Consider the following 9,509-nt stretch of genomic DNA (forward strand, 5'->3'; position numbering starts at 1 on the left):
GCAATAGACTCAAAAACCCACATTTAACTTGTGCTTTCAAGTGAGCTATGTAATATAGTTCCTTTTCATATTTTACCACAAACTTTGACACAAAGTAGTGCTTTCGATAGATTTAGAATTTTAGTAAGGATTTTTATGTTATTTTCTATAATTAAGTTAAAATATTTAATTAAAATTTAAAATAAAAAAAATGAGGTGGGACTCGAGCGCTCACATTGCCCATACTACCCCGTGCCCGAAATAAATCATAGCGACATTCCTTGTTGAAAAGAAAAGAATTGACCCACTTTCATTAACAAAATAAATCAAAATGAAAACAAGCTACAAATGCATAATCAAAAAATTGATACAAAGGCAAAGGGAACAATTGTGTCCCACCCCAAAATTAAAATAAAGAAATAAAAAAATCAATGAACATTTGAAAAAATGAGCCAATCAAGTAGATAATGAATGACTAATTAAGTTGACATTCCTTATAGGCACTTCTTTTGTCTTGACAATAATCATAATAGAGATACTTAGCCTTAACATTCTCATAATCACTCTCTTGTTTTGGGTTTAAAACCCATTTGTCACTCTTGTTCCACCAAAATTGATCACTTTGAGTAGAGCAGTCAGCTGTTCCATATTCACAGCCATTAATCTCAAACTCTTCATAATGGGCCTGAAAGGGAGCCTTGGCCCAATCTGCCCCAGTTCCATTTGAGGCCCATACTCCCTCCCATATACTTCCTGTTACAAACATTTCATTTCCTGGATAATTTACACCTGAACTAGTCCAGTTCTTATACACCCTTATGGGGGTATTGTCCACAAAAAATCTGAAAAAATAAAATAAATATCATAAATAAGTAAATAAAATTATTAGATAGATAAGTTGAAACCCTATTTTTTTTACACGACGGTGTATAATACAGTTACAAGGCGTCTCCCACAAATTTTCAGGAAATTTCAAATAATTTAAGATTCTGAAATTATGATTCAAATAGCATATTGCACGCGCGTATAAATTTTGAAATAAGCACGCGCACAACATCTTAAATTGTTCGGAATTTTCTGAAAATTTATAGGAAATCTCTTATGTAATTTATCTGTGTACCAAAAATACCCAATAAGTAAAAAATGTATATAATATAAAAAATGGTTTATATTTTTTTAGACCCTGTGTTTTGATAAATTATTTTTTAGACCCTGTGTTTTGTAAAATAGTTCAAATAGGCCCCTAAACCTGATTTTAATGAAGAAAAAATTGAGTATAACAACACAGTTCTTAGGCAGAATGACTGTATTTTTGTTCTGAGTTGTTAGTTTGATAAATTATTTGTAATTTTAGTTCAAAAAACTTTGATCAAAATCGGGTTTAGGGGTCTATTTGAAGTATTTTAGAAAATACACGATACAAAAAATAATTTGTCAAAACATACGGTCCAAACAGATAACGAGACACAATTCTAAAAATATATAAACCCTATAAAAAAAAAAAAATTGATAGATAATTACACTATTTGATGTTGGTTCCAAAGAATTCCATAAGAATGAAAATCTTGACTTGGGTCAAACCAAAGATGAATCATTTGCTCTCTGCCTCCATCATCGTTTGAGTAAACATTTGTCTGTAAATTGAAAGGAGGCCCTTGTGTGGTCAAGAATTCAAAGTCCAATTCACTATGGGCACAGTTGGATGATTCACCACATTTATTTGCCAACTGTCATATCCAATTTCAAACCAATTAATTTTAATAATTTGCATATTAATAAAATTTCTATACAAACATTAAATGTAAGCAGTTCAAAATTCAAAATAAATAATAATAAAAAATAGAGATTTTTTCTTAAGTGTACATTTTATTTTAATTTTTTACGGTTTTTATTTTTTTTTCAAAAATATAATTTTCTAAATTTTATAATTAGGAAAATAAAATTAAAAAAAAAAAACTTGAAAACAAATGACTGGACTACCTAAACATTAACAAAAAGACCTAAAAATAATGTGAAAACACAATTTTTTTTTAAAAAATAACATAAAAAAACAAAACCGTAAAAATGTAAAAATTTCCTAAAAACCGTAAAATTTAAAAAAAAAATATTTGACCATAAAAACGTAATTTATTTTAGCAAAAATAATATTTTATGTAATTTTCTATAAAAAGAATATTTAATATCAACTCGTATAATATTTGTGTGTCTAGTACAACTTGATATGATTTATACATTAAACAAAAAAAGAGTAAACAACAAAATGTATTTAAGAGAGTCAAATAGCAATTTAGAGGCTTAAGTTCCCTTAAAAAAAATTACATTAATTGGGCTAAAGCTAATTTAAAAGTATATAATTACACTCAAACATTACTTAGAGAAGTATATTTTTAACCATTTATATAGGTTATATAAGATTATATAATGTAATATATATCAACTTGTTCAATCTTATAAAACCAGATAATTAATACAATTTGACTAAAGATCTTATTTAATGATTAGTTAAGACATAATAATATGCACTCTTATCTCCTACAAACAAATGATAAGAAGCATTAATCCATCGAAACCAACACTAATAATTGTATATACACGCAATTAAAAAAAATGGATACAAATATAATATATATATATATATATAAATCATATTCTTATATTATTATAAGGTGGCCTAACGTGCTCAACACCCTAAGATGTGTCGAGTGTTTGAATATAGACGGGTTAGGCCCTTAGGGCCCCAATTCTAAAAGACTCCCAATTTTAAAAAAAAATATCAATTTTTACGTACAAAAAATCTCTCAAATTTTAGAAAAATATCATTTTATGTATAAAAATTGAAAAAATAATATTTTTTTTCTCTATCTGCCCTGGGCTTCATCCATTTTAGGCATGCCCCGGACATGATATATATAGGGTGTTAGGCTCGTTTTTTTATCATTTCTCTAAGAGAAATGCTAAAAAGTATTACTGGTGCCCAACACCAGAATGAATGAGTTAGCATACCGTTATCCAATATCGCGTTTCACACATTTAAATTTAATAAGTATTACGAGTTATCGCTAACCAAACATAATATATAAAATGTAACAATCTTTCTCTAATATATAAGGTGGAAAAATGAAAGAAAATATTTACATAGAAAGTAGTGACAATTGCTGGTGACTGGCTTTGAGGTGTCTTAATCTTCATCTCGAAGTACCCGGAACCATAACCTTTCTTCGAAATGAATCCAGTTCCTATATATACACACATATATACATATATTATCATTATATATATATATATATATGAATATTATCAATGTACTTATAATATTGAAGAGAAGAGAAAAATGATATGAATGAATGAATGAACCTGAAGTAGTATCCATTGTAAGCTGAACTTCTTGTCCTTGGTTGAGTCTCAAGAGATGATCGTATCCATATGTAGTGAAATAGTTATCGTCGAAGCTTTTAATAACGTTGTTTATGGCCTCACATTCATATACAATAATGAAAACTATGGACACCAAGAGACTCGAGAGTAGAGAAATAATCTTCATAACTATTTTTTAAGATAAATTATGAGTTGGGAAAGAGACTAAAATACTTAATCGTGTCCTTGGTTGAAACTTATGATATACTCACATATATATATATACATGGATAGTTAGTGTGTGTGTTAGAGATTAACATCCAATTTGGTTCTTTTAAAGGGAATTTTCACAATTTGAAGTGGATATAGCTGTAACATGTTATAATTTAGCTGTATTTTTGTTGCTAATGAAGATATTTGGTATGTTTTTAAGACCAATGAATATATATTTGTAATATTTAGAAGAAATGATTTGTCATTTTCCAAACCCATTACTAGGTGTGGTTGTATAATACTATATGTTTCATTCCTTTTATTTGGTAATTTATAAGTATATGAAACACTATATGTAACGGATATATAGCTATACACACACACATATATATATATATTCTTAGTATTACTAGCTTTCTATAAGATTAAGAGCTAATTAGTTAATGAGTCAAATTAAATATAGAATGTCTACGTGGCAATTGGATAACTATGATTCAATTATCCTAATTAGAGATGAAATGAGATGAGTTTTCCATGATTTATGGATTTGTTTAGGCTATGATTGGTAGAGGAGTAGTAAGATTGTGCTTTTTTTTTATTGGTCCTTAGCTAACTTGCTTGTTTTGTTTCAAATCTTAGGATGGTAATGAGGTAAACGTCACGAATGAATCAGTAGTTAGAATTTTTATTAAGTGTAATTCATGCAGTGTCGTTATTAACATATAAAGACGATTGTATATTTGTATGCATGGTATAATGTGTACGGTATAATTAAGATCATAATAGGATGGTCAATATAACTAACTACACTCGAATGCCCTCATCTTGATCACTAACCAACAACTTGGGTTAGGCTCCACACTTAGACCAAAATTTTAGGATTGATTCTAAATGTACACAGATCTTACACTTGTGTCAGATTATAAAGGCTACTCAATGAACCAATAATATAACATACATGATTTCATGATGTTGGATGCGAGAACAGACTATGGGTTTATGGTCTTCCACAGACTAATATTTTCTCTCGATGGGTCTCACTCAGTTGATGGGCATGGAGGAGAAGGAGTGATTAGATTTTGGAGAACACTTCGTCTATATAATGCACATTTTGTGAAGTCTATCTAAGATAAACTTGTTGGCTGCCATATAAGTATGAGTAGGGATGCATATTTTCTCCATGGGGATGGGCCCCGTGGGGATAATTTTCAATCCCCAAATGTCAAATGGGGCGGGGACGAGGATAGCACTTCCTGCCCCAACGGGGCCCATTTAAATTTTTATATATATTTGTAATATTTTATATGTATTTTATATTTTTCTTTATGTGTTTTTGTAGTATAGTATTAACATTTTTAATATTTTAAATTTTATTTAGGTAATGTTTAATATTTTAAATAATAAATATTGTGCAGTATTTTAATTTACATATAATTTATGATTTTTATTTTAAAATTTATTTTTTAAATAAATGTTTTTCCCGTGGGGATTCCTCGCCCCAATAGGGGATTCCCCACTCCGTCCCCGACGAGGAATAAGCTGGGATGGGGCGGGGACGGGGATTAGAAATATAAATGGGGACGGGAACAGAGAGAGCACTCCCCGCCAATTCTCCGCCCCATGTGCATCACTAGGTATGAGAAAGGGTGAGAGTGTGTTGATGAGGGGAGTCTCCATGTTATTCCTCTTGTTCTTGTTACATTTCACTCTGCATATTACTAAGGAAGCCTATATCATCTCCATATGTGCTACAAGAGGTTAGTTTCTACTTTGAACCATGCTATTTGATATAGAAACATTATGATGTAGTTGATGTTTGGTGATTAGATTTGACTGTCTCTTGTGCTTATCATCATATTAAACTAACATTAGTTGCCTAGCCTTAAGAGTTGAATCTCTTGTTATTGGACTTGTTTAAATCATCATTACACTGAATGGATAGTTAGTTTTAACACTATTAGTGGTACCGTTACTTGTGTAAAATTGAATTTGAAAGTGTATGACAGTGTTTTCTACCATTGAATATGGATATTGGGCTCACTTGTTTGTTCTGGTATCATGGTCTAAACTAGATTTTGAGGTTTTTAATTGTAGATTATGACTATAATGGTTTATATAATGCCTTGTTTACCATTAATTATTGGCCGTTTGTTAGATAAAATATCTCATATTGAAAGTGTGCAGGTACATTCAACAATTTATAAGAACATATGTTACATCACTCATCACTAATTGGTTTTTAAATGGAACCCTATACTTCTTACCATACAACGAGTATACACGATCTAAATCTAAAATCGGTCCAAAAAGAGCCAAAGAGTCACTTTTGATCGGCTAATAGAGTCAAAGAGCTAAAATATCTCACATGGAAAATATGTAGGTACATTCAACTATACATAAAATCATATGTTAACACACTCATCATCAATTAATTTTAAGATAGAACACTCAATTATTGTATCGATCTATATTTGTTGTGACTTGTGTTGTTTTGCTTATTTGTATTTTAACTGGTTCCCAATTGGAAAACTTTAACATATCATTACTCTTATTTTTTACACAAGCAAAAGCAAACAGAGAATGAGCATCTAATTCTAAAATCTTATCGAAAAAACTAAAATAGGAAAGCTTAATTATAATCTCTAAAGATCAAAGAGAGGTATCTAAAAAAACACCAAGTGGTGACCGAAGAATGATGATAATTTGATACTAAAAATAATTAGATTTTGTAAGATAGCAACTATGGTACGACCTAATTCAACTTCGACTTCAGAGGCAGAACAACCACCTATACCATGTGCAGTCATATCAACAAATTTTCACCCAAATAGGATAAAAGAATACAAAAACACATGAGCTATTCTTAGAATTTTTGTTGCGTGATAAGAAAGAAAGAGATAACTAGACAAAAATCATTAAAACTTGGATTAAAAAAAGTCAATCTCCAAACGTAAGAGACACACATTAATCAATTGGTGCCATTTTTCTAAGCAACAACTCGTGACAAAATAGGCCCATTTCATTAGAAAAGTGAAAGCAACATAGCTTCTAGTAGGGATTTTGTTATTGGGTTTGCAATGCTTTGGTGGTCTTTGGTTTCTTTAACATTTACTATATTTTTCAAAAGGACTTGGAGCCATGATTTCCCTCTTCCAACTCGAGATGAAAGTGAATAAAGGGTATTTTGGTTCAGATACAAATTTTAATTCAAAGTATTATCACAAAAAATTAAAAGAATAAATCTTTAGGCAAGCAACACTTGCAGTGTATAGGTTTCAAAAAATGATATCTTATCACCTAATTGTACTGGAAATCCATGACTGGAACAGTTTCACATTCGGGTCATATACACTCCCCAAGTAACATATAACAGTCGCTACCTTGAGAAGAAGGCATGTGAAACAGGCGAAAAAGAGACACTACCAAAAAGGGTGCAAGAGATAATGCATTTTTGCCACAAGCATTGGATAAAATCCTCCACATTAAGCTGTGCACTCCACCTTCGACCGGACTAAGAAAGGTTGAATCGAACTCAAGCTGGTAACTGAAGCTTTTTATTGTTCTTCCAGCTGTGATAAAAATATAGACGGATCAGAAAACTTCAAGAATACAAATCCTAAACCATGACTCTGATATGAGTTCAACTCTAGGACAATAGTATGCTATTCACCTGTGGAAATAGTAATAGAAGAAATCGCCATATAGCAGCGTTTGGAGGAGCCCTGCAATCCAAGCTGCAAGGAAGAAAAATCAAAGAAACAAGGTTGGTTAATGAAGCTGAGAGCTTGCTGACTTAAAAAAAAAAAAATTGGAAGACATGGAGGACCATAGTGTCTAAAACCGATAATTAATCTTGAAAAATTAGTAGTGGTGAGTTTTAGCATCATATAATCCAGTACAAGTCAGGCCTGAGGGCAGTTGAAGTCGATCTATCTAAAGACTATTACGAAAATTGGCACACAAACAAATAGAAATCACTCTCTTTCCAAAACCAAAAGTGTAAATGATGTCTTACAACATCAAATCTTCTATCAATAGTTGTGGTCATTAAAGTAGGACAAATGTGGACAAATATAACAATAAATTCATTATTTTAGACAGAGGGTGTGTGTTTGTGAAAAAGAGTAAGCGAGAGAGATCATACGAATCCAATGAACATAGTGTGGCTCAGTGAAGTAGCGGTAAATCCAGTTGAAAATGTAGAATGCTCGGTATGCCCTGCATCAAGAATCAAGACCGACAGATGGTAAACAAAAGAAAACACTAGTAGCTATTAAGCAGACATAGCAGAACCAAAACTCTAACAGTGTATAGTAGTATTCTCCAAAAGTACATTGGAAATGTTAGCATACCCAAGAAGAAATATATATTGGCCAGTTAAGTTGTCAATATTTCTTGTTCTCTGTAACAACACGAGTTGAGGAAGAATAGCAACAGCTTCTAGGTACAATGAAAAACTCCACATGACCTGAACCATAATGCGGAGCATATAAGAAAGACGATATAATAGTAAAAATGAAACATGGCCAACTAAACAACTACAAGATCGAACCTCTTTAAAGGTGAATTTCTCATTGATGATCATGGCCAAGAGTAGGCATGGCACTATGAGAAAGTAATGGCGAAATGTGTCTTGGTCTTTATCATAGGACCTACGAACAATCTTGTGGCTCCTCATGTACCAAACAATCGAAAATGAGCTCCCCAAGAATACCAATTTCATGAAGGTATTGTATAGAGATATGAAATCCGTAAAGATATCCAAGTAACGAGTCGCGAATACAATGGCATACAGTTCTTGAGTTTTCAAAGAAACACCTGCATTAAAAAATTCGAACCAAGTTAACCCAATTCACAAAATTGTACATTTAAGTTTCAGATTGAATCTCATTTCTCAAATGCCCTCCTCTTATTTCAGCTTTCTTAGTTTTTTTTTTTTCTTTCCAAACAAATTAAGTTAAAAATGAGACTTTTCATAGATACCCAGATTGCGATTCTGAACTCAATTCCACATTCAGCTGGAGTAAAAGCAAATCTAAAGCAAAAACCTAACTTAATCTTCCATATCGAAGGGGGTTATTACACATAATGCCTAAAAACGGTTGAATAACCCATTAAAACATAAACATCACAGACACATTGGGAGATATTACAGCGAAAAAAGGTGAAAGATACAATGAGAAAGGAATTGGATTACGTACCAGCACAGGATTTGATAGTGTGGATCTTGAGAAGCAAGACGAGGACGCTGGCCAGGTGGGTCATATCACCGGCGAATCTGAATATATTCATCTTCTCCGATTGGAATGGGGTCAGATCTCCACTCCGATCAAGCTCGCTCTCTTCGGATCTGGTTGACCCGCTAGTTTATTGAATTTGAATGCTAATTAAACAAACCCGGAATCGAATTCTTTCAAAAAATTTATTCGTGTATAACAAAAAAAACAAAAAGAGAAATACTATAAAATAATCAAATCTCTCTCTCTCTCTAGAACTTTGGAGAAACTAACTAGAATAGTAGATCTTGCCGAGAAGAGCACTCGAGTTTTTTATTCCTTTTCGCAATGGAGAGAGAATTAATATTATATTTTGATTTAAAAAACAAAATAAACATTTTTTTTAAGGTTTTTTGCATTCTCATTATTCACTCTTTCTAACATTTAGGTTCAAGAAGTTTATTTGTATTAGTTAGTTTATCAACTTTTTAAAATTGTAACTAAATACAAAATAAATAGTGAATTATTCTTAAAATATTTGGACATTTAATTTATGACAATAACTGTTACACTTAAATTTCGATAATGAATAAATAGCCGTAAAATGTAGGTTCCTAAAATATAAGCTCGAGGTTAACAAGTATTGGCATTATACTTGCACAAACTGTCACGAAATTTTAGAGCTACGTCATCAGCGTCTGAGCATGATTTGCAGGCTCGAAGGTATTAGTCTCATTCAAGAGATGA

The 9,509-nt window shown here is 31.4% G+C and overlaps 2 protein-coding genes across 2 annotated transcripts; both read right to left on the reverse strand.

Moving 5' to 3' along the window:
* Window positions 1–436: 436 nt before the first annotated feature.
* LOC133789543 (xyloglucan endotransglucosylase/hydrolase protein 2-like) lies at window positions 437–3,559 on the reverse strand. Its single transcript, XM_062227569.1, has 4 exons — window positions 3,334–3,559; window positions 3,082–3,215; window positions 1,501–1,676; window positions 437–821 (listed from the first exon to the last, which is right to left on the reverse strand). The coding sequence occupies exons 1-4, from the start codon at window positions 3,518–3,520 to the stop codon at window positions 455–457; spliced, it is 864 nt and encodes a 287-aa protein (XP_062083553.1). The 5' UTR covers window positions 3,521–3,559; the 3' UTR covers window positions 437–454.
* Window positions 3,560–6,688: 3,129 nt separating this feature from the next.
* Window positions 6,689–9,118, reverse strand: LOC133782805 (ER lumen protein-retaining receptor). Its single transcript, XM_062222200.1, has 6 exons — window positions 8,748–9,118; window positions 8,099–8,364; window positions 7,899–8,014; window positions 7,691–7,764; window positions 7,217–7,280; window positions 6,689–7,115 (listed from the first exon to the last, which is right to left on the reverse strand). The coding sequence occupies exons 1-6, from the start codon at window positions 8,836–8,838 to the stop codon at window positions 7,079–7,081; spliced, it is 648 nt and encodes a 215-aa protein (XP_062078184.1). The 5' UTR covers window positions 8,839–9,118; the 3' UTR covers window positions 6,689–7,078.
* Between the last annotated feature and the right edge of the window lie 391 nt (window positions 9,119–9,509).

The sequence above is a fragment of the Humulus lupulus genome, chromosome 1, assembly GCF_963169125.1.
Source record: "Humulus lupulus chromosome 1, drHumLupu1.1, whole genome shotgun sequence".
In the NCBI taxonomy this organism is placed as follows: Eukaryota; Viridiplantae; Streptophyta; class Magnoliopsida; order Rosales; family Cannabaceae; genus Humulus; species Humulus lupulus.

What these genes read in the sequence shown, in the direction of transcription:
- LOC133789543 (XM_062227569.1), bottom strand. Translation starts at nt 3,520, where the DNA reads ATGAAGATTATTTCTCTACTCTCGAGTCTCTTGGTGTCCATAGTTTTC. An exon ending in TACAATGGATACTACTTCAG is followed by an intron (nt 3,216 to 3,333) that starts GTTCATTCATTC and finishes GTGTATATATAG; the next exon opens with GAACTGGATTCATTTCGAAG. An exon ending in TGGAACCAACATCAAATAGT is followed by an intron (nt 822 to 1,500) that starts GTAATTATCTAT and finishes TTATTTTTTCAG; the next exon opens with ATTTTTTGTGGACAATACCC.
- LOC133782805 (XM_062222200.1), bottom strand. Translation starts at nt 8,838, where the DNA reads ATGAATATATTCAGATTCGCCGGTGATATGACCCACCTGGCCAGCGTC. An exon ending in ACACTATGTTCATTGGATTC is followed by an intron (nt 7,281 to 7,690) that starts GTATGATCTCTC and finishes TCTTCCTTGCAG; the next exon opens with CTTGGATTGCAGGGCTCCTC. An exon ending in TTCTATTACTATTTCCACAG is followed by an intron (nt 7,116 to 7,216) that starts GTGAATAGCATA and finishes TTTTTATCACAG; the next exon opens with CTGGAAGAACAATAAAAAGC.